This window comes from Aethalodelphis obliquidens, unplaced genomic scaffold (assembly GCF_003676395.1).
Source record: "Aethalodelphis obliquidens isolate GAN/ISIS:26980383/991018 unplaced genomic scaffold, ASM367639v1 scaffold89, whole genome shotgun sequence".
NCBI classification, from domain to species: Eukaryota; Metazoa; Chordata; class Mammalia; order Artiodactyla; family Delphinidae; genus Aethalodelphis; species Aethalodelphis obliquidens.
This window is the reverse complement of record NW_020838033.1, coordinates 5,249,612-5,270,100: the sequence shown is the minus strand read 5'-3', so window position 1 is coordinate 5,270,100 and position 20,489 is coordinate 5,249,612. Positions and strand designations below refer to the sequence as shown.

At 60.4% G+C, this 20,489-nt stretch overlaps 2 protein-coding genes and 1 pseudogene across 2 annotated transcripts in view; all 3 read left to right on the top strand.

Annotated features, from left to right (window-relative positions):
• LOC113613742 (keratin, type I cytoskeletal 42-like) overlaps positions 1 to 2,468 on the top strand; it is a 32,618-nt gene extending 30,150 nt beyond the window's left edge. Inside the window, 4 exon segments of the mRNA XM_027094676.1 lie at positions 548 to 673; positions 879 to 1,099; positions 2,087 to 2,136; positions 2,260 to 2,468. Coding sequence (XP_026950477.1) covers positions 548 to 673; positions 879 to 1,099; positions 2,087 to 2,136; positions 2,260 to 2,357 — 495 coding nt within the window. The 3' untranslated portion in view covers positions 2,358 to 2,468.
• On the top strand, positions 19 to 20,479 carry LOC113613743 (keratin, type I cytoskeletal 16-like; annotated as a pseudogene).
• LOC113613741 (keratin, type I cytoskeletal 17-like) lies at positions 4,462 to 9,694 on the top strand. Its single transcript, XM_027094675.1, has 8 exons — positions 4,462 to 4,997; positions 6,056 to 6,138; positions 6,533 to 6,689; positions 7,307 to 7,468; positions 8,096 to 8,221; positions 8,324 to 8,544; positions 8,633 to 8,658; positions 9,482 to 9,694. Exons 1-8 carry the CDS (start codon positions 4,521 to 4,523, stop codon positions 9,574 to 9,576), a joined length of 1,347 nt encoding a protein of 448 aa, XP_026950476.1. The 5' UTR covers positions 4,462 to 4,520; the 3' UTR covers positions 9,577 to 9,694.
• Positions 20,480 to 20,489: the final 10 nt, after the last annotated feature.

Genomic DNA, 20,489 nt, shown 5'->3' with positions numbered 1-20,489 from the left:
CGTGAGCAGGTGTGCACACGTGTGCGTGCACACGCCGTGTGCTGAGCACATGTCGGAAAACTTACAGATCCACAGGCTGTGGATTCCCAGCTGGAAGCACCTTTGGAAACCAGGGGACCAACCCCTCACGTTCAGGGGGACATCGTGAGGCTCAGAGAGGCCTTATGCTCACACAACCCCTCACCGTGGCCTGGGGAGCAGATCCAGGTCTCCTGATCCCACTAGGGTTCTCCCAGCCCGGGCATTTGTAGGTAGGTGTGTGTTTGGATGCAGACTCTCGTGCCCCCAGGAAGCATGCACGGAGCAGCTGCAGTGCCGGACAGTGACAGGCACAAAAAGAGTAAAACCCAGGGCCTGCCCTAGAGTGGTACCTGCAGTCCAGTAAGGAGACAAACGACCCCAGAGCAAGGTGAATGCTACAAGTTCCAGGATGTGCAGGCGGGCTTGGGGCCCTGTAGAGGCTGGGGAGCGGCAGGTCTAGGAGGTCAGGCCCCTGCCCCACCTCTGCAAGCCTCCGCAAGCCCCTAGGGCCCGTCCTGCCTTCCAGATGGAGGAGCTGAACCGCGAGGTGGCCACCAACACCGAGGTCCTGCCGAGGAGCTGGGCAGAGATCACGGAGCCACGCCCCACCGTGCAGAACCTGGAGATCGAGCTGCAGTCCCAGCTCGGCGTGGTAGGGCCTCTGTCCCCTCCTTGTCCTGTACCCGTCACTCCGAGTGGGCCCCGCCTCCTGGACCCCCACTCGGAGAACCAGAGACTGCCTGCCCCGCCTGCCACTGCACACTCTGCCCCACTTACTGCCCCACCCACAAACCCACACACGTGGGGCCCCCTTCTGGGGGCTCGGTCTCCCCAGCCACCTCCACCTTGACCCACAGAAAGCGTCGCTGGAGGGCAGCCTGGCAGAGACCGAGGCGCGCTACGGGGCCCAGCTGGCCCAGCTGCAGGGGCTTAGCAGCAGCATCGAGGCCCAGCTGAGTGAGCTCCGCTGCGAGATGGAGCAGCAGAACAAGGAGTACAAGATGCTGCTGGACGTGAAGACGCGGCTGGAGCAGGAGATCGCCACCTACCGCCGCCTGCTGGAGGGCCAGGACGCCCAGTGAGTGGAGGGCGCCCTGCACCTGCTCGGTGGTCTGGGTGGCTTCACCCAGGGAGGGCCAGCACCCGCCGAGGCAGGAGGAGGTGTGGAGGTTCGCAGGAGGTGAAGCTGAGAACACTGGCTGGGGTCCCACTTGATGGAGTAGGCAGTGGGGAGCCACGGGGGCTTTTGCGCAGAGAGAAGTATGGTCATCAAGACATCTTAGAACATTCACTCTGGCTGCAGAGGGAGAAATGCATCCTAGGGGCGAGGGTGGGGTCAGGGAGACCAGTCAGGAGGCTGGAGCAAGGTCGTCAGGCTAGAGAAGACCTGCCATAAGGCGGGCGAAGGGCAGGGAAGGGGAGGTGTTGCGTCAAGAGGATGTGTTACAGCTAAAAACAGCAGGACTGGATGCCTGAACGCGGGGGCGAGCGTGGCTTGCAGGCGGGACTCAACGAACGTTTGCGTTAGCACATGAAGCGGTTAATAATGATCCTGGCTTTCTGGTTCCAGTGATTGCGTGGTTGGTGATCCCATTGTCTGGGATGGGTGGCGATCTGGTTTGGAGTTGGGTGGGTGATGGGGCCCTAGTGTAAAGGGGCCGAGGATGTTCTGAAGTCTCCATGCTTAGTCACACATTCCAGCTTTTTGCTCTATGACGATGGCTAAGTCTATCTATAGTCTAGCCACAGTCTCTCCTGCTTTAATTAAGTTTATTTGTTGGGCCCTTCAGGATATGGAGAAACCACTTGCTCAGCTTCTCCTTGTAAATCCCTGGTTGGCCGCAAAGTGCCTCTGGGCCTTCCCCTTTCCTCACTTCTGCCCACTGGGCCTGTGCCCTTTGACCCTGTGGTTGCCATTCTTTGCCGTATACTCCCTGCTGTGATTTCTGTCCGATTTGCTGGGACCTGTCTCCCCTCGGCCGGGGCCTCCCCAGCTGCTCCTCCTCCCTGGGGGCTGGGCTCCCAACCAACACCACTGGGCTGACAGGTCCCCCTTTCCCTGCAGCCTGGCCACCCAGTACTCCTCGTCCCTGGTCTCTCAGCCCACCCGGGAAGGTAAGAGCCTGCCCCGTCCTGCCTAGGGCGGGTGGGGAGAGGCTGAGGACCCTTCTTTGTGGGAGGCTTGGGGAGGGCCTCCAGCCTGAGGTTCCCTGTGCCTCCCTCCTCCTCCGCCCGTAGCCGTGGTGACCACCCGCCAGGTGCGTACCATTATAGAGGAAGTCCAGGACGGCAAGGTGGTCCCCTCCCGCGAGCAGGTCCATCGCTCCCCGCACTGAGGCCCCGTCTACCTGCGACAGCCCAGCCTCCAGGGTCAAGGGGCAGCCATTGCCTGCAGCTCCCAGCACACTACTGCCGTGCCCCAAGTGCCCATCTGGGCCACCGCCCAAGAGCGGTTGCCTTTCTTTATCTGCTTCCCACAGCCCCTCACCAAGGGGACCTCCTTAGTTTGCCCCAGTGACTGCAATTAAAGCTTTGCTTGAAGTTCAATGCCTCCTGTGGTTTGGTCTGGTCTTTGGCTTGGGCAGTGTGGGCTGAGGGATGGGGGGACAAGGAGAGTCTGCTGAGGGTTTGGGGCTGCTTGACCCCTGCCAACCTGTTCTGCCCACCCCATCCAGGCCTGAGGCTCAAAGGAGGGAGACGGGAGGCTTGAGGGCTGAGGGGTGGGACAGCCCATCAGGTTGGGAAAGTTCCTGAGAATCAGCCCCTGGGTCCCCATTGACTGTGGCTGGTCCCTGGGAGGGCCCCATAGACTTTCCGGGGAGCCACACCTGTTATGGCCAGCTCCCTGTCTCAGCCTGGGGCGGTACAAGGTCAAGATCGGAGGGAGAGGGGCTGGGCAGGGGGCTTTCTGCAGAGGTGGTCCAGGATGCTGAAGCATGCAAGGGATGGCAGTGGCACGGCCAGTCCAGGAAGCCAGACCGGCTCTGTTGGGCTTGTGGGTGTGTGGGGCGGGGTGGCCCCTCTGCATGTGAGCATGGGTAGGGGGGCGTCCTCCTTGCTTTGGTGGCTTAGCAGCTGCTGGGCTCTCGGGGAATCTCTCTCGGCTGCTGGCAGGGGCTGTCTGGGCCTGTCTGGGAAGTGGAAGCCATTGGCAGTCTGAGACATGAGCACATTCCGCCCACTGGGCCTGCTGGGACCCTGGAACTGAGGGTGGTGGGCAGGGCAGGGTGGGGCTGTGGGGCGGGCACCTGGCCCATCCTGAGGGGCCAGGTCAGGGGATTGGGTGGGGCCCCTGGGGGAGACTGCAGGGGAGGGGAGGGGAGGGGGGAAGGGAGGGGGAGGAGGGAGGAGGGGGAGGGGACGGGGGGAGGAGGGGAGGGGACTGGCCAGGGCCGGGGTCTCAGGAAGCCCCTCTTCTTGGGCAGTGTCCTTTAGTTTTCCAGCTAGCTGGGACCCAAAGGTATATGCCCCCTGCCTGAGGCCTCTTGGGGAATAGGAGGGGTGAGGAGGGTGGAAGGGGCGTGCCCCTCACCCTTCTTCCTCTTGCCTTTACCACGATGCCCCCTCTCAGCCTGCCACTTCCCCAGCCTGCAGCTAAGCTCCCCTTTGCCCACTCCAGCCCAGGACTTCCCACTTGTGAGAGAGAGAGATGGGGAAAGGTCAGAAAAGGACGCTGGGTCTCCAGGGGGTTCCAGGGATGGGGACAGGGTCAGAAAACTGGACAGAGGGAACCACGGCCCCTGCGGTGCTTCCCTGGTGTCAGGGCTCTGCAGAAGGGGGCCAGTGTGTCACAGGCCCCTGGGAGGCATATAGCTGCTGTGGCAGGGTGCGATGAAGGAAGAAGCCCTGCCAGCCCCGTTCTGAGTTGGGTGGGGCGGTGGGACACTTTGCCTCTACAAGCCCCAGTTTCCTTATCTGTGAATGGGGTGGTAATCTGAGACCTGACCGAGCTACTGTGTGGTGAGGCTGGTGGGTTTGGGTCTAGTTTCCAAGGCAGGATGGGGTACTGGTCCTCGCTGTCTCCCCTGCACCTCGCCCAGGGCCAGGATCGTGTGTGGCGTGGTGTGTGGTGTGGTGTGTGGCCGGGGGCAGCTGCCTGGGAGGACTCAGTGACGGTCACGTCCTGCTTATTCCTCTTGTCCGTATTAGGTCATGGGAAAGCGTAGCTGAAGGGCCTGCCTGAATTACAGGTGACAGGCCTGAGACCAGGGACACGTACATACACACAAGCAGACGCCCAGCACGGGGGTTCGGAGAAATGATGCAAAGGCCCGACGGTGGGAGGGAAGGGGACCCACAGCCACCTGGGAGCTGGCGGGCAGCCAGCGGTGATGAAAGCCCAGGGGAATGGGAACAGAGGAGCGAACTTGCTGTAATCGTTACGCCCATTTGTTGGGGCCTATAAAGGAGGCGGGCGAGCCCCGGCAGCAACACACGCCTTGGGCCTCTCTCCTCTCGAGCCCTCTCTCCGTGTCTGCCTGCCACCCGCTACCGCCACCATGACCACCAGCAACCGCCAGTTCTCCTCCTCCAACTCCATCAGGGGCTCCTCTGGCCTGGGGGGCAGCTCGTCCCTCACCTCCCGCCAGCTGTCTGGCAGCCTGGGCAATGCCCTTGGGGGCGGCAGCTACTCTGGCTGCTACAGCTTCGGCTCTGGAGGCGGCTATGGCAGCGGCGACTACGGCAGCGGCGGCTACGGCAGCGGCGGCTACGGCAGCGGCGGCTATGGCATCGGCAGCGTTGGCACTGGTGGCAGTGGCTTTGGAGGTGGTGATGCGCTGCTGGGGGGCAGCGAGAAGGCCACCATGCAGAACCTCAACGACCGCCTGGCCTCCTACCTGGAGAAGGTGCGCGCCCTGGAGGAGGCCAACACTGACCTGGAGGTGAAGATCCGTGACTGGTACCAGAAGCAGACCCCAGGGCCGACTTCCGACTACAGCGCCTACTTCAAGACCATCGAGGACCTGAGGAACAAGGTAGGGGCTACGGTGGGAGGGGCCCTGGCGGGGCACAGCTTTTCCTCCCCTACCTCCTGCCCTTGACCAAGGCCTGGAGTCCAGCCTGGGGGCTGCCCCAGCGTCTTGGGGAGCTAAGGACAGCTGGGATCCGGCTTGGCTTCTGGGAGCCCATTTGGGGCCACCTTGTGGCCTATGGTCTCTTTTTGGGGGCAACGGCCTGGGCTAGGGACAAGCAGGCCTTGTGGAGCTCCTTGGAGCCTCCGTTTCCCATCATGGAGCGTTTTGCCACCTTGTGTGATTGTAGGATGAGATGAATGGATGCGTGTGGAGGGCTGGGTCCCTGGGGTCGCTGGGTACTCAGGCACCTCTTTCCTCGGAGCAAGAGGGGGATTTAGGGCTACGGTGGGGTCAGGGGTCTGGGTGAGCTCCTGCTAGCACCTGCTAGGAGGAGGAGGTGAGAGAGAGGGGGCGGGACCTCAGGAGGCCACTTGTGTGCCTTATTTGGGGACTTTTCTGGCTTCCCCATCTCTCCTGCTGCGCCCTCAAGACTGGGGCTCAGCAAACCTGGGGCGGGGCCGGGGCTGCCTGCTGGAGCCCGGGGTCAGGACTTAGCAGGGGTCATGACTTCTGATTTGGAACTACTCTTCGGTGAGGGTTCCTTTAGTCTTCCTTTTTGGGGGAGCCTCTCAGGGACACTATATCCCCAGCTGTAAAATGAGGTTTCCCATATCTGTCCTCTTTCCAGGACTTGGGAACAGCTTCTGCCCCGGGGCCCCCTCCCATTCTTTTCTTGCTCTCCTGCATTTCCAGCCTGGCACTCCCGGATGGCTGTCCACTCTGGTTTAAGGCAGAGCCTGGCATGGGGGAGGGGGGCAAGGTTTCAGCCATCAGACTCAGGCTGGCCCCGCCTCTCTTACCAACTGTAATGCAGTAAAGGGGAATGGCTGGGTGGGAAGGGAGCCTTCCTGGAGGAGGCAGCCGCATCCTGGCCCCCAGACAGAGAGACCCGCCTCAGAACCCTGGTCTGTGCTGAGCTACTCCCACCCAGTGACCTGATTACTCTCCCATCTTCCCAGATCCTCATGGCCACCACAGACAATGCCAACGTCCTGCTGCAGATCGACAACACCCGTCTGGCTGCTGATGACTTCCGTACCAAGTGAGCTCTGGCCAGAGGGTGCTGGGGAGGAACTGGGGGCACCCCTCCCTACCCCAGGACTCCTCAGTTGCTGGTGGCAAGGTCCAGGAGCTGGGGGTGGGGGAGTCCCTGCTGAGAGTCCTGCACCTCTTAGCCCAGGATGCAGCAAACGCAGCAGATGCTGAAGGTGGCTGGGCCTAGTCAGGTGATGGAAGAGCGAGAAGGGAGGCGGGAGGAAGAGGGGAGAGAAGCCAGGAAGCAGGGTGGGGGTGGGGCCTTGCCCTGCGTGGTCCCAGGCTCCCAGGGCTGCGATGGGCTTCTACTCCACCCCCTCATCGTTCGGAGGCAGGGTGCTGGCCAGAACCTGCACCTGCCAGTCCAAGCATCTTGACGAAGTCTCTGGTTCCCTTTGCAGGTTCGAGACGGAGCAGGCCCTGCGCGTGAGCGTGGAGTCCGACATCAATGGCTTGCGCAGGGTGCTGGACGAGCTGACCCTGGCCAGAGCCGACCTGGAGATGCAGATTGAGAACCTCAAGGAGGAGCTGGTCTACCTCCGGAAGAACCACGAGGAGGTGAGGCAGCTGGGGCAGTAGGTCAAAGAGGATGCTGAGTGGGGGGCAGGGCTCTGGGGCTGTGCCAGGTTGAGACTGTGGGAAGAGCACAGGTGTCCAGGCTGGTCGCCTTACAGCGCTGCTCTGTCTGCAGAGCCCTGATCCCCATGCAGGGCAGCCTCCTCCACGTACTACCTTGCTTCCCCGCATCTGGGGAGCCTCCCAGGGGCCCGCAGAGGCCTCTTCTGCCCCTCCTGCCTTCCCTCAGCAGGACAGGAGATAATCGAGGAGGTTGCCCCCTTGTCCCAGCTCAAACCCTCGAATCTGGCCCCTAGGTAGAAGTTTGGAAATTAGACGGGATGTTTTGGGGGCTCAGGCTTAAGAATTAGATTTTATCTTCAGAGAGCCCTCAGTCTCATGGGGGAAACACAGAATCTGTCCTCAGGGAACCCCTAGCCTGATGGTGGAGGCAAAGCCCACATAGAGCAGGTGAATAAAAATCATTCAGAGGGTCAGAGAGTAGAGGGCAGGCAGAACAAAGGAGGTGTCCTTGGGAGGGGTCTGGAGAACTTGCGTGGGAAGGGTTGGGAGTGAGGGATCAGGATGCATGCCCACACCCACCATCCCCTCCTCCACAGGAGATGAAAGTCCTGCGAGGCCAGGTGGGTGGCGAGATCAACGTGGAGATGGATGCCGCCCCCGGCGTGGACCTGAGCCGCATCCTGAATGAGATGCGCGAACAGTACGAGAAGATGGCGGAGAAGAACCGCAAGGATGCCGAGGACTGGTTCTTCAGCAAGGTGGGGGCTGCCGCAGGCCAGAGGCCTTCCCCAGGGGATGGGGTGCAAGGCTTGAGTCCCCACAGTAAACCCAGCGCCTGGCATCTTGGGTACCTTATCCCCGGTGAGCCACATGGACACCGGGGGTCAGGGTCGCCTGTTGCATCCACAGGCCTGGAGCTTGGCTGAAGCTGGGATCTGGTGGTGGGTAGGGAACCCCCCTCAGGAATAAAGCCAGAGGGTCAAGACCCCAGGAGCTTGCATCTGTCCCTCAAGAAGTCAGGAACTAGCACCAGGGGCCTGGCTACTGTCCTGACTGGTTCTCAAGTTTCCTATTCTTGTGCTTTACATTTGCAGGAATTAAAGATAAAACTTAACATCCTTTCAAAGGCTTCTGGTTTTGGGGAAGTGGGAAGCTGGTGAGAAGGCACTGCTCCCACAGTCAGGTTTGGGAGGAGGCCTGAGAGGCCCAGGGGAGGTCAGGAAGGTGGCCATGGTGAGGGGGTATTTGGGGCAGTGGGGGAGAGCCCAGGTGCCTGTCTGGGCACAGAGTGGGCCCTGGGCTGAGCATAGGGAGGCCACGGGGGTCACCTGACTTGGAGAAGGGAAGCTGGGCTCATGCTGCCCTGTCCTGTGTCCTGTTTGCAGACAGAGGAACTGAACCGCGAGGTGGCCAGCAACAGCGAGATGGTGCAGAGCAGCAAGAGCGAGATCTCAGAGCTCCGGCGCACCATGCAGAACCTGGAGATCGAGCTGCAGTCCCATCTCAGCATGGTAGGGGCGCTGCCAGGCCTGGGGGGTGTGGGGGAGGTGCCCAGGTCCCTGGAGGGGGCACTGAGAACCCTTCTGACCCCTGCCCCTCCCGCTCTCCTGCAGAAAGCATCTCTGGAGAACAGCCTGGCGGAGACAGAGAACCGCTACTGCCTGCAGCTGTCCCAGATCCAGGGACTGGTCAGCAGCGTGGAGGAGCAACTGGCCCAGCTGCGCTGTGAGATGGGACAGCAGAGCCAGGAGTACCAGATCCTGCTGGACGTGAAGACGCGGCTGGAGCAGGAGATCGCCACCTACCGCCGCCTGCTGGAGGGCGAGGATGCCCAGTGAGAGGGGACCCGGGGCCAGGGCTGGGGGCCTGGGGCAGAGGTGAGGCAGAGACCCACATCTAATCTTCTCTCTTGTTTTTTGCAGGCTGACTCCGCACAAGTCCAGAGAACGTAAGCATCTTGGTAGCTGCGGGTGGGGCTGCATGGGGCAGGCGACCCACCTGTACGTTGCTGGGGGAGGGTGTCCAGGAGCTCCAGGAAGTGATGGCTGATCCTCGGCAGGGGTGGGGGAAGGGACCCGGTAGGGCTCAGTGTCCTAATCAAGTGAGCGGGACACTATCTGATCCAATGGGGGAGAGGCAGGGAAATGGCCCTTACCTTGGAGATCCTAGTCTGAGGTGGGAGACATGGTCCCAGCTCTGCAGACTCTCATCTGATGGGGAGGTAGGGACATGGTCTCACGATGTTTGCTCTTGGGACCCTACAGATGAGCAAAAGCAGTCTTGTTCTGGAGTCTCTTGTCTGATAGCAGAAAGGGACTTGGTCCTTGTCCTCCAGATCCCAGTCTGATGGGGAAGAAAAAATCCCAGCCCTGGGGCATCTAGTCTAAGGGTGTGGACCAGGGTCTTGTCTTGGAGATCCGCTTCTGAAGGGAGGGTAATCCAGGCCCTTGAGACTGCAGGGAAATGGAGACAGACCCCAGTTCGTGTAGCATCCAGTCTGTGCAGTCTTCTTCTTGCAGAAGGACATGTGGGTCAGAATCAAACCATCTATTTGGGAGGCAGGATTCACCCAGGGGCACCAGCAAGGAACAGGGTGAGAGGGAGGGAGTGGCAAGGTCGGGGGGACACCTGTGCGGATGTGATGTTGAGGGGCCAGCAGAGGCGTGGACACCAAGTGGCCATGGGGGAGAAAGCCAGCTCCACTCAGGGGGCTGGGGGCTAGGCCAGGTACCTCTTGAGCCCCGCCCACCCTGAGTGTCTGTCTCCTGCAGCTGTGACCACCCGCCAGGTGCGCACCATTGTGGAAGAAGTCCAGGATGGCAGGGTCATCTCCTCCCGCGAGCAGGTCAAACAGTCCAACATCTGAGGACTCTGCTCCCCCTGCCAGCCCCTCTGGGGCCTCCCATTGGCTCCGCAGCCCCAGCACCCAGCTTCAGTCCCTTTCCCATCCCCCCTCCCTGACCAATAAATCTCGTTGACTGAGACATGGAATGCTCTCTGGTTGTGGCCACTGATGTGGCCCTAGCGCGGAAGGGGGGAACCGGTGCGGGGGGGGCGAATGGGGGCAGGGGGAGGAGTCCGTGGACACCCACTGTTGTTGACTTGGAGGTCAGGGGTCATCTTAGAGCAGGGTGAAGACTAGGTCTGGGCAGAACTCGAGGGGTGGGGGTTGCTTTTTATCTCCCAAGGGCTGGTGATCCCTGGGAGGGTGGTCCAGGCAGTGCCAGACCCAGGTTGAGGTCAGCGTGTCAGGGGCGGGTGTCTTAGGTGTCCTCTTCTTGGCCTGTAATTGGGTCCCTGACCTTGGGCAGTGCCTTCCCCTCACTGAGCCTCATTTTCTCATCCATAAATGGACAAGAAGGTCTCAGGAACCAGAGACGCAGGGCTAAAGCATCCGCTCGGTTGCCCCGCACAGTCCTGTGGGCTGTGTCCTCCTCTAAGAGGGGACAAAGTGGGGAGGGGGCAGGGAGGCAGGCCAGGGCAGAAATCAGGATCCTCCTGAAGGGGGGGATGGAGGACGGAAGGCGGGGAGGCAGGCTGGGTGATTAGGGCCCAGGCTCCTGTGTGAGTCTCGGGAAACCCCTAGGAGGGGTTTGTGGGTCCGGATGCTCCCATGGCCTCAACCCCAGGAATGTGAGCTGAGACCTGTGCTTCCAGAGAAGGCAGGTGTGGGAGAGAGGGTGGGGCCTCTCCCAGGTGTGGGGGAGAGAGGGTGGGGCCTCTCCCAGGGATATGTCTTCAAATGGTGAGCTCAGGATGGGGCGTTCAGGGGAGGTCGTGCCGGGGGGCAGCACTGCCCTCCCTGGCAGTTCGTCCCCTCTTGGTTCCAGCAGCTTGGAGGTCAGGGAGGTGGGAAGCTGCCTCCTGGGGAAGGGGGAGGGGCCGTCCTGCCCCAGCCGCTCCAACACCCTCCAGCCTGGCCCCCGTCACTCCACGGCCAGGCGCTGAGCCAGCAGGAGAGGAGCCCCGGAAGTCTTTCTTTGAGTAAATCTGGAAACCACTGGGCCAGGCGGGTCTGATTTCCTGGTTTTCTTCAAGAAGTGGGGGTGGGTGGAAGGTGTTAACGGGAGGAGGGATGCCCTCACCCGGGTTCACTGACAGGCCCCCTCCAAACACATGCTCTCGCCCGGTGCCTGGAGACTGAAGGCGCGGCCGGGGCAGGGAGGGGACAGAAGCAGCCAGAGCCCCCAGAGGCCCAGCGTGGTGGAGGCTTGGGACCAGCGGAGGCCCGGGAGAAGCAGGTGGGGCAGGGGCATGAGCACTGTCTATGACGTGGCCAGCGGGGTGTGAGGACTTTGGGGAGGTCACAGGCCCTCTCTGGATCTCAGAAGCCACAGTAAAGGAGGGGTGAGACGAGCCGCAGCTAACGGCCCTTCCGGCCCCGATCCCAGGGAAAGGGAAGACAGTGAATTCCTTTCCATGGCAGGGACAACAGGCAGCAGTCCAGGGCCCGTGTCTGCAGAGGCAAATGCCGGAATCAAAGGAGGCTGGGAGCGTGGGCTCCGCTCCTGCAGCAGCTGGCATCTCTCAGCTCCCTGGGAAGCAATCAGGGTGGGGATGGACGGCAGGAGGGAGGGAGGCACCGTACCCACCAGGCCCCCACCGTACATCCAGCCACAACCGGGAGAACCAGCCCTGGGCTGAGGATGGCCCGTCTGGGGGTGATCTCATTTCCCTGAACGACAGTCCCAGGAAGAGGGGAGGGTCCAGGAAGAGGTGCCCATTATGTGGATGGGGACCCTGAGGCTCCGGGGAGCAGTGACTCAGCCCCTGTATGGAGCCTGGCATGTCAGGGGTGGAGCAGGGCGTGGGAGGGGAGGCAGCTACGCTGGGAAAGCGGCCACAGCCCCACCCCCTGCCCAACCCCAGGCTCTTAGGCAGGGCCCTCTCTCCCCGCAGACTCTGGGGGTGCACTTTTACTGATGGGGTGAGTGAGGAGGGGTCAGAGTGTGGGGCTGGGAGAGGCAGCCCCGGACTTCACCCGTCTGCAGGAGAAGAAGCCCCTGCCCACAAAGCAAGTGGGTGGGCGGTCAGGAGGCCACAATGGGGGAGCAGCCGGATGTCCTGGGAGCTGCACCAGGAGAGCAGTGGCTGCGGTGCCGGGGCTGGAGGTCCACAGGGCAGAGTGCTGGGCCCAGAGAGGGAAAGCCCCGCCCTTTCCAGGAGTGCTCAGCCCAGGCCTGGGCAGGTGGGGGCCGCAGGGAGGAGTGCCTGGGGGTGGAGGCCTGTGGTCCCCTTGGGGATGGTACGGCTTTGTCCAGACACACGACGCTGACCCAGGCTGCTGGGGCATGTGCCTGCGGCTGGACTGGGGGACCCAGCTGTGGGACTCTCCAAGGGACTCACATTCATCCACACCCACCCACCTGCTGCACACGATGTTTCAGTGAGCCGGTCTGTAGCTCCCCTGGGTGCCGTCTCACCCACACTCGTACGGTGGACACACACACCTGATGCCCAGGCTCGGGCCGGCCACGGGTAGTCAGCCCCTGTGACTCTTCCTCCGCCTCGCCCACACTCTGGAAGGGTGACCTGACGGTGCTTTCTGCGGAGAAATGACGTGGCAGTAACACTGTCCACGGCACTGCGCCGCTCTGTGCCTGGGTCTGCACTGGGCCCGGGGGAAGTAAGAGACCCAGGCCCTGGTTCGGAGGGACCCTGAGGTACCCCAGTCCAGGAGTGGTAAGCCGGGCACAATGGCAATGCCTGCCCATCCTCCCTCAGCCCTTATGTAGTGTGTTCTCCTGTGCCACCCAGGCTTTGGGGGGCTGAGGGGAACAGAGGGACCAGAGCCAGGACAGTTCAGCCCCCAGGCAGAGTGCAGACTGTCACCCAGCTGAACCCAGCCACGGGCTCCCCTGAGGGCCCCTGGTTGTGCAGACCATGGTGAGAGGCTGCGAGAGGCCCTGCCTTGGAAGGGGGAGATCCAACACTGTGGCGGAGGACCGCCCAAGGTGGGTAGGGCACTCACAGACTCACCTCGATCCTGGGACCAGGCACGGGGCCGGAGCCTGCCTGGGGGCCATTTGTTCACTCCCAGAGAGCCTGTCCCCTCCCTGCAGGCCCCCTACCCCCCATTATGGCCTGAACACTCAGTGTTGGGGACGTCTCTACCTCCTCCAGACATTCTGCCCTGAGGGCCTCTCTGTCTCATTCTTTGCATCTGAGTGTCCACACAGTGTGTGGCACACAGTAGGTGCTTTATAAATACCTGAAGATAAATGCAGTGACAGCCACCAGTCTGTGACAGCTGCTTTATTTATTTCACCTCTCTGTGCCTGTGAAGTGGTGCTGCCATTCCCATTTCCCAGAGAAGGAAACTGAGGCTCAGAGGGGAGGAACGACTTGCCTAGTGTCTGGCCCCTGCTGGCCCGACTCCAGCCTGCTCTGTCCTGGCTCATCTGGCTCCTTTCTTTCTTCATCCTGCCCTGAAGCCTGTAACTGTGGCTGCCATCAGTGGCTGGGGACTTTGCAGCGACCTCCCCTCTCCCCTCAGGCTCCCTGGAGTCTCCTTCCCCTCCCTTCCCTCCCACAGCTGCCTCTTGGTCCCCAGCCTGGCTGGACACCAGAATCCCCTCGGAGTTTGTAAAACCTCCCCACCATCAGGCTTGTCCTGGGCAAGGCTGATGAAGTGGTTCAGAGCAGGGCCCGGGAATCTGTATGGGGATTCTCGTGTTCAGTCAGATTTGGGAATCACTGCAAGTTGAGGTGTGGCATTGGCCAGTAATATTTCCTGGCCAGTTCAGGTATGTGATGATGATACCTGGGATGGAGCTGGGCCAAGGAGAGAGGAAGGAGGCCTGGGTAGAGGAAGGAACCCACTGCCTGGAGGGTTGGTGGGAGTCTGTGCTTGGTGCAGACCAGGTCTGGTGATTCTGGATCTTGGCAACCTCGGAGCAGGTGTGCCTCACGGGCACGGAGGAAATGCCAGCTGCATCCTGCGGGCCGAGCATCCCAGGTTTCCTGCTGCACTGTGCTGTCTTTCCGGCCTTAGTTTTCTCTCCAGGGTCACATGATAAGTTCCAAGGTCAGAGACCACGTCAGTATCCCTCTCCTCCCTGCCACACCCCAGATGCTGGACACATGGTGGGTGCTTGGTCTGCGGTGTTGATTGAGGGATCTGATGGGTTGGTTGGCAACTTCCGGCAGCTTCTCAGTCCATGCAGATCCCCGACCTCCAGGGCTGGGCCTGTGTGTAATCCCACCCCCGACTCCTCCAGGAATGGGGGCAGGGGCGGTGATCTGGTGAGAAGGGAGGTGGAGGGTTGGGGGTGGTGCAGAGAAGAAGGAGCTCCCAGAGACTACTGGGAGAGTCTGTATGGACTTCGGTCAGGGTGCTGGACCTGGGTCTAGTCTCTGCTCCTCTGCTGCTGCGTCTTCTTTTTTTTTTTTTTTTAAATTTTTTTGGCTGCTCCATGCAACATGTGAAATCTTAATTCCCCAACCAGGGATTGAACCTGCACCCCCTGCATTGGAAGCACGGAGTCTTAACCACTGGACCTCCAGGGAAGTCCATCTGCTCCTCTGCTTCTGTCCTGTTTAACATGGAACAAGTCTTTTGTGCTCTCTGGTTGGGGCTTGGTGGTCTTTGCTGACCTTGAAGGCCATTTCCAGTTCCGAAATTCCCCTGAATCTGTGATTGGACCTGAACTTCAGGCCCATCCTGAAGCCTGGGATGGTGGGGGTTTTGTGTAAGATTCCAGGGTCCCTTTTGCCTATTTTGGGGGTTAGGGGAGGGAATAGCAAGTTCTCTCTCCCAGGCCTGGCCCTGAAGCCATAGGCTGGGTACCAGCTCTGCTCATCCCTCGGGGCCCTGTGCCTCCAGATGAGGGACGTGATGTGGCAGAAACAAAGCCCTGGTTATGCTGAGACAGAATTTCCTGCCCCAAGGTTCAAGGTGGTATTGTCCAGCAGGACCCAGGCTGAGGCAAGCCCTCTTCCGCCTCCTCTCACCTCCACAGAGGCACTGCAGAGCAAGGACAGTGGCCAGCTCTGTCAGTCACCCCCCAGGGTACCCTAAGGAGGCCTCTTTGTTGGGGTCCAGACCCCCCAGTCCTGCCTTCAGCCCTCAGGCCGATATCATGCCCACCACGGGCAGAGCTCATTCCAGGCACCTCGGGGAGGCAGAGGACGATGGACATGCTTGCCAGGCATTGCGGGAGAGTTGAAGACAGCCCATCTCTGGGGTCAAGTCCCGGCTCTGCAGCTTAAACGCAGTGCCTTTGGGCAAATCCCCCTCTCTCTGGTTCTCCCTCTCTCCTCCTCACCTCACAGGGTTGACTCAAGACAGTGATGTATGTTAGAGGGGCAAAAAGAGAGTGGTTCAGGATGGTGGAAAGGACTTGGGCTGCGCGAGCAGACAGACAGGGGTTCAAGCCCCAGCTCCTCACTGACTGGGGTCTTGGTAAGCCCACTTACCCTTCCAGCCTCCTCATCTGTGAACTGGTGGCAGGAATAAGGCCCCTCACAGAACTGTGTGGCATGTGTAAATACCTGAGCGTGGCAGGTGACCAGAGAGCCACCTTCCCCTGTCTCCTCGACTGAACGAACAAAGTTGCCAAACCCAGCCTGGAAGCTGTGGACTCTCCAGAGGAAACTGTTGGGATCTGAGCCCTGGATACAGTGTGGGGTCTTGGAGTCTTGTGGCGGGGTTCGGGGTCACAGGCAGTACCAGCAGCAGGATGGAGATTCCCTCCCACCACAGTTTACGGTGGGTGCCTGTGATTAGGTGAAGCAATGCGCTGGGCGGGGGAGCTGCTCAAAGGGTGGGAGTGTGGGAGAGAAGAGGAGAGGGCAGGCATGTGGGAGGGGGGTGCCGGAGCATAGAGGTGGGCAAGGAGGGGTGGGTGAGGGGTAGCTGGGCTGGAAGGGAAGGAAGGGGAGGCTGGGGGTCAGGGCTGGCCATTGGGAAGGGGCCAGCAGGGTCCATCATGCATGTTCCTTTGTGGCTGGTGGTGTGCCCTCCCCTTTTACAGATGAGAAAACTGAGGTCCAGAGGCTCATAGACTAAAGGACTACCTATGCCATGCAGCTTGTACAGGGCAGAGCAGGGATTCAAGCTTCTATCTGCTCGTTTCATGGTACACACCACTTCTGGAGGTCCTGGGGGCTCAAAGGCAGCCTCTGAAACTGGGATAAGACTCATAGAATTTTTAGAACTGGAAAGGACTCTGAGATTGCCCAGTTCAGGCTTGTCACTTTACTGAGGGCAAACAGAGGCCCAGAGAAGGTAGGTGGCGGGTGGGGGGCACAGGTCACACAGGGAGCAGAGCAGAGCAGGACCATGAACCCAGCTCTCCTGTCCACAGCCAGCCATGTAGGGTCCCCACAGCTGCACCCCGAGACAGCCCCTGGACAGCATCGCTGAGGCCGGCCATTTATCCAAGGCTGTCACCATCGGGCAGGGAGTCCTTCCATGGGCTGACTCACTGCCCAGGGATGCAGTCACCACAAATTCGCCTGTGTCAGGGCACTGCTGGCCCCTCAGCCTCCAGGAACTAACTCCAGCTAGATTCCGGTTGCCTAGCGTGAGTCACCACCAACTTGAGTTGGTATGTTTTCTCTCAGCTCCACACCCCCAAAAACTGGGTGGGAACTCAGAGAGGCACACAGTGAAGTGAGTTGACCCCGGGCTGAATAATCTGGAGTGGGGAGTTGGATGGGATCTGGAGTGATGGAATCCGGAGCGGTGCCCGGAGTCAGCAGCTGGGAGGGGCCCTTCTTCCTCACGTGCATATAAACGTTCCTGGAGTTTGAGGACACCTCAGCATCCTCCCAGCCTCCCCGAGCTCCTTTCTCTTCTCTCTTCTCACCACGACCACCTGCAGGCACCAGTTCACCTCCTCCAGCTCCATCAGGGCTCCTGTGGTATCAGCGGCGGCTCCAGCTGCGGGTCTTCCGTCCTGGCGGGAGGCTCCTGCCGGGCCCCCAGCGCCTACGGGGGCCTGTCCTCCTCCCGCTACTCCTCCGGGGGTGTCTGCGGGCTGGGGGCGGCTATGGAGGCAGCTTCAGAAGCAGCAGCAGCTTCGGTGGGGCCCTGGGTAGCATCTTCGTTGGAGGATATGGTGGTGGTCTTGGCGTCTGCCTCAGTGGTGGTAATGGTGGCCTCCTCTCTGGCAATGAGAAGCTCACCATGCAGAACCTCAATGACCGCCTGGCCTCCTACCTGGAGAAGGTGCGCGCCCTGGAGGAGGCCGACATGGAGCTGGAGGTGAAGATCTGAGACCGGTACCAGAATCAGAGCCCCAGACCCGCCTGCGACTACAGCCCCTACTTCAAGACCATCGAGGACCTGCGGAACAAGGTGGTGTGGCCAGGTGTGCGACTCTGGTGGTGGAGTGTTGATGGAGGTCATGGCTGCAGTGGACCCTAGAAAAACGCTTGCTAGCATCTTCATTTTACAAACAGGGAGACTGAGGCCCGCTTTTGAGGAGTGGCCAGGGACTACTCAGAACTGGTGGCAGAGGGTCCCTTTTTAGCATCAGGGTATCTGAACTGGACCTGGTACCCCGAATCTCTTACTCCCCGCAAGCATTCTTTGGATCAGCTTCTCTCCGAAGTAAGATGGGGCCCAGGATGGGGTGGCAGATACGTGGATGCATCCCCTGCACATGCTAAGCTGGGTGGAGAAGGCACTCTGGGCTGTCTAGGGGAGAGTAAAGACTGACCTGCGCGCCAGATAACCCCAAGTATGGTGAGGCTCCTTTCCCCCCTCTTTGCTATTCACCCCTGAGCAGCAGGGCCTTGGCTAACCAGACGTGCCTTCACCCCCTCTGCAGATATTCGAGGCCACAATAGAGAATACACAGCCCCTTCTGCAGATTGACAATGCCAGGCTAGCAGCCGATGACTTTAGGACCAAGTGAGCGGCACTGTGGTGGGCTGAGGACAGAGAGTAGAGGGCAGGGGGTGAGCTGTGGGGTTGTCCAGACAGGAGGACCAGCAGGCCTTGAGCCTCAGAAGCTTCATGATGGACGCTGAGGCCCTGACCTTTGTCTTGCCATGTATAAGCATGAGCTGGCCCTGTGCCAGGGCATGGAGGCTGACATCAATGGCCCGCGCAGGGTGCTGGACGAGCTGACCCTGGTAACAACTGACCTGGAGATGCAGATCAAGGCCTGAAGGAGGAGCTGGCCTACCTGAAGAAGAACCACCAGGAGGTAAGGCTGCTGCTGGCAGTGGGAGGCTGATCCAGTGGGGTTGCAGATGCACCTGGGGCCAGGGAAGGGGGCAGCTTCCCTGACCAACTCCCCCCCCTCTTCCTAGGAGATGTTTACCCTGTGGAGTCAGACCAGCGGGGACGTCAGTGTGGAGGTGGATGCTGCCCCCGGCGTGGACCCGAGCCACATCCTGAATGAGATGTGCGACCAGTATGAACAGAGAGCAGACAAGAACCGCAGAGATGCCGAGGCCTGGTTCCTGAGCAAGGTGACATGGGTCCTCAGTCCTGCTGCAGGACTTGCCAGCCTGAGTGCCTCTGGAGTGCCCCACACCTTCTGTTCTTTCCTATCTCAGAAGGAGGAGCTGAGGGGCTTCCCTGGTGGCGCAGTGGTTGAGAGTCCGCCTGCCGATGCGGGGGACACGGGTTCGTGCCCCGGTCCGGGAAGATCCCACGTGCCGCGGAGCGGCTGGGCCCGTGAGCCATGCCCGCTGGGCCTGCGCGTCCGGAGCCTGTGCTCCGCAGCGGGAGAGGCCACAACAGTGAGAGGCCCGCATACCACAAAAAAAAAAAAAAAAAAGAAAGAGGAGCTGAACAAAGAAGTGGCCTCTAACAGCGAGCTGATGCAGAACAGCCGCAATGAGTTGAATGAGCTCCGAAGGTGCTTCACGGCCTGGAAGTCAAACTGCAGTCCCAGCTCTGCAGGGTAAGAAGGATCAGGCCCAGCCCAGCCTCCAAGTCGCCAGTAATGGCACCGCCCCCTGTAATGGAGCATCGCCGCAGTACGGTTCCATCTCTCTTTTCCCAAGAGTGGGTTGGAGGGATCACTGTACCCATTATATAGATGGAGAAATGAAGGCCCAGAACAAATGGTGGAATAACTTTTCTCCATGTTGTCTAGCCCATAAGTAGCCCAGCTGGGGTCAAAAATCCATGCACCTCTCAGGAAACATGCCCAGAGACCTGGGGGGACAGCAGTGACCCCCCTCCATTGACTCTCTCTTTCACTCTCTCCCATTCACAGAAAGCATCCCTGGAGAAGAGCCTGGAGGAGACCAAAAACCGCTACTGCCTGCAGCTGTCCCAGATCCAGGGGCTCATCTGCAGCGTGGAGGAGCAGCTGGCCCCCCTACGCTGCGAGATGGGACAGAAGAAGCACGAGTACCAGATCCTTCTGGATGTGAAGACGCGGCTGGAGCAGGAGATCGCCACCTACCGCCCCCTGCTGGAGGGTGAGGACACCCAGTGAGTGGGGACGCCCCCCTGTCCTGCCCCACAGACCCTTCAGCCCCACACCTGCTGCTCCCAACACACCTAACCGCTCTACCTTTTCTCCCCTACAGCCTCTCCTCCCAGCACCCATCCGGCCAGAACTATGTTTCCTGCGAAGGTAAGGCTCCTGAGGGTCCCGGAGCTGCCTTTGCCCACCCGCCGGCCTCACCACCTGAAGGCCTGGGTCCGGCCCCTGCTCGCCCCAGCTGTCTCCCCTCCCTCTCTGCTGGTGGTGGGTTAATAAAGCTGACTTTCTGGTCGATGCAACAATCCTGTGTGGTCTCCATGCCTGAGCTGATGGGACGGGAATTGGAGGTGCCTCCCAGGAATCTTCTGGGACCTCACAGCCTGAGGGATGCAGGAAAAAGCCAGGCTCAGAAGAGCTTGTAGGGTCTTCCCTGAAGACCTGCATGCTCTCGGGGGAGTGGGAGTTGGGACATAGGATGGGAGGGAGCTCGCTCGTGTTGACAGATGCTGCGTGAGGCGTTTTACAGCAGCTCTTTCCTCCGACTCACCTGGCGACTCTGTGAGGGGGCTGTGGTCAGGCTCATCTTGGTGCTTAATGTCACACAGACACGAAGTGGCACAACGGTGGCTCAGGTCTGTCCAGCTGCAAAGTCCATGCCTTTCTCTTATACGGCTCTCTCTTTTTAGGTATTTTAACCCAAGACTCCCAAGCTTGAGCTCCTCACTCTACCCCTTGGAGCCTCACCTTTGCACACAATGATTTTAGTGTTGGATGGTGGAGGGAGAGCCTGCTGCCTTGGGGGTGGTATCTACGGTTAGGACTGAATCTTTCTTCTTCCAACCTGCTCCCCCTCGTCACTCCCATCAATTCCCTCCTCTTCCTCGTTCCCCTCAGCCAGTGAATCATGTGCCAGCGAGTCCCCTAGAAATATCTGTCACCCCTGCTTCCTCTTCATCCCCACGACCACCGCCGCCATCAGACTTCCTTCCTCACTCCCTAGAACTGGGCCCAGCCTACTAATTGGAGTCCCTTGCTGTCCATCTCCCCCACCCTCACTTCTACCTAATGACCTTTCTAACGAGAATGTGGTACAGATCAAGAATAAGGAGGCCGTCAGGACCCCTCCGTTCAACCACCTGTTGTTCCCTCTCTCCTGGGATGCTTGGCCTTCCCGTCTCAACCCACCGTGGTGCTTCTCCCCACCCCCTGCCCTGCACCGCATGAATCCACCCTACTTGGCTATTGAGGTGTACTGCACTTCTCACTTGCGGTGGATGCCTTCTATATTTTAAATTTTTGATTAAAATATCAAAGTTATGGGAATTCCCTGGCGATCCAGTGGTTAGGACTCGGCGCTTCACTGCCGGGACCCGGGTTCAAT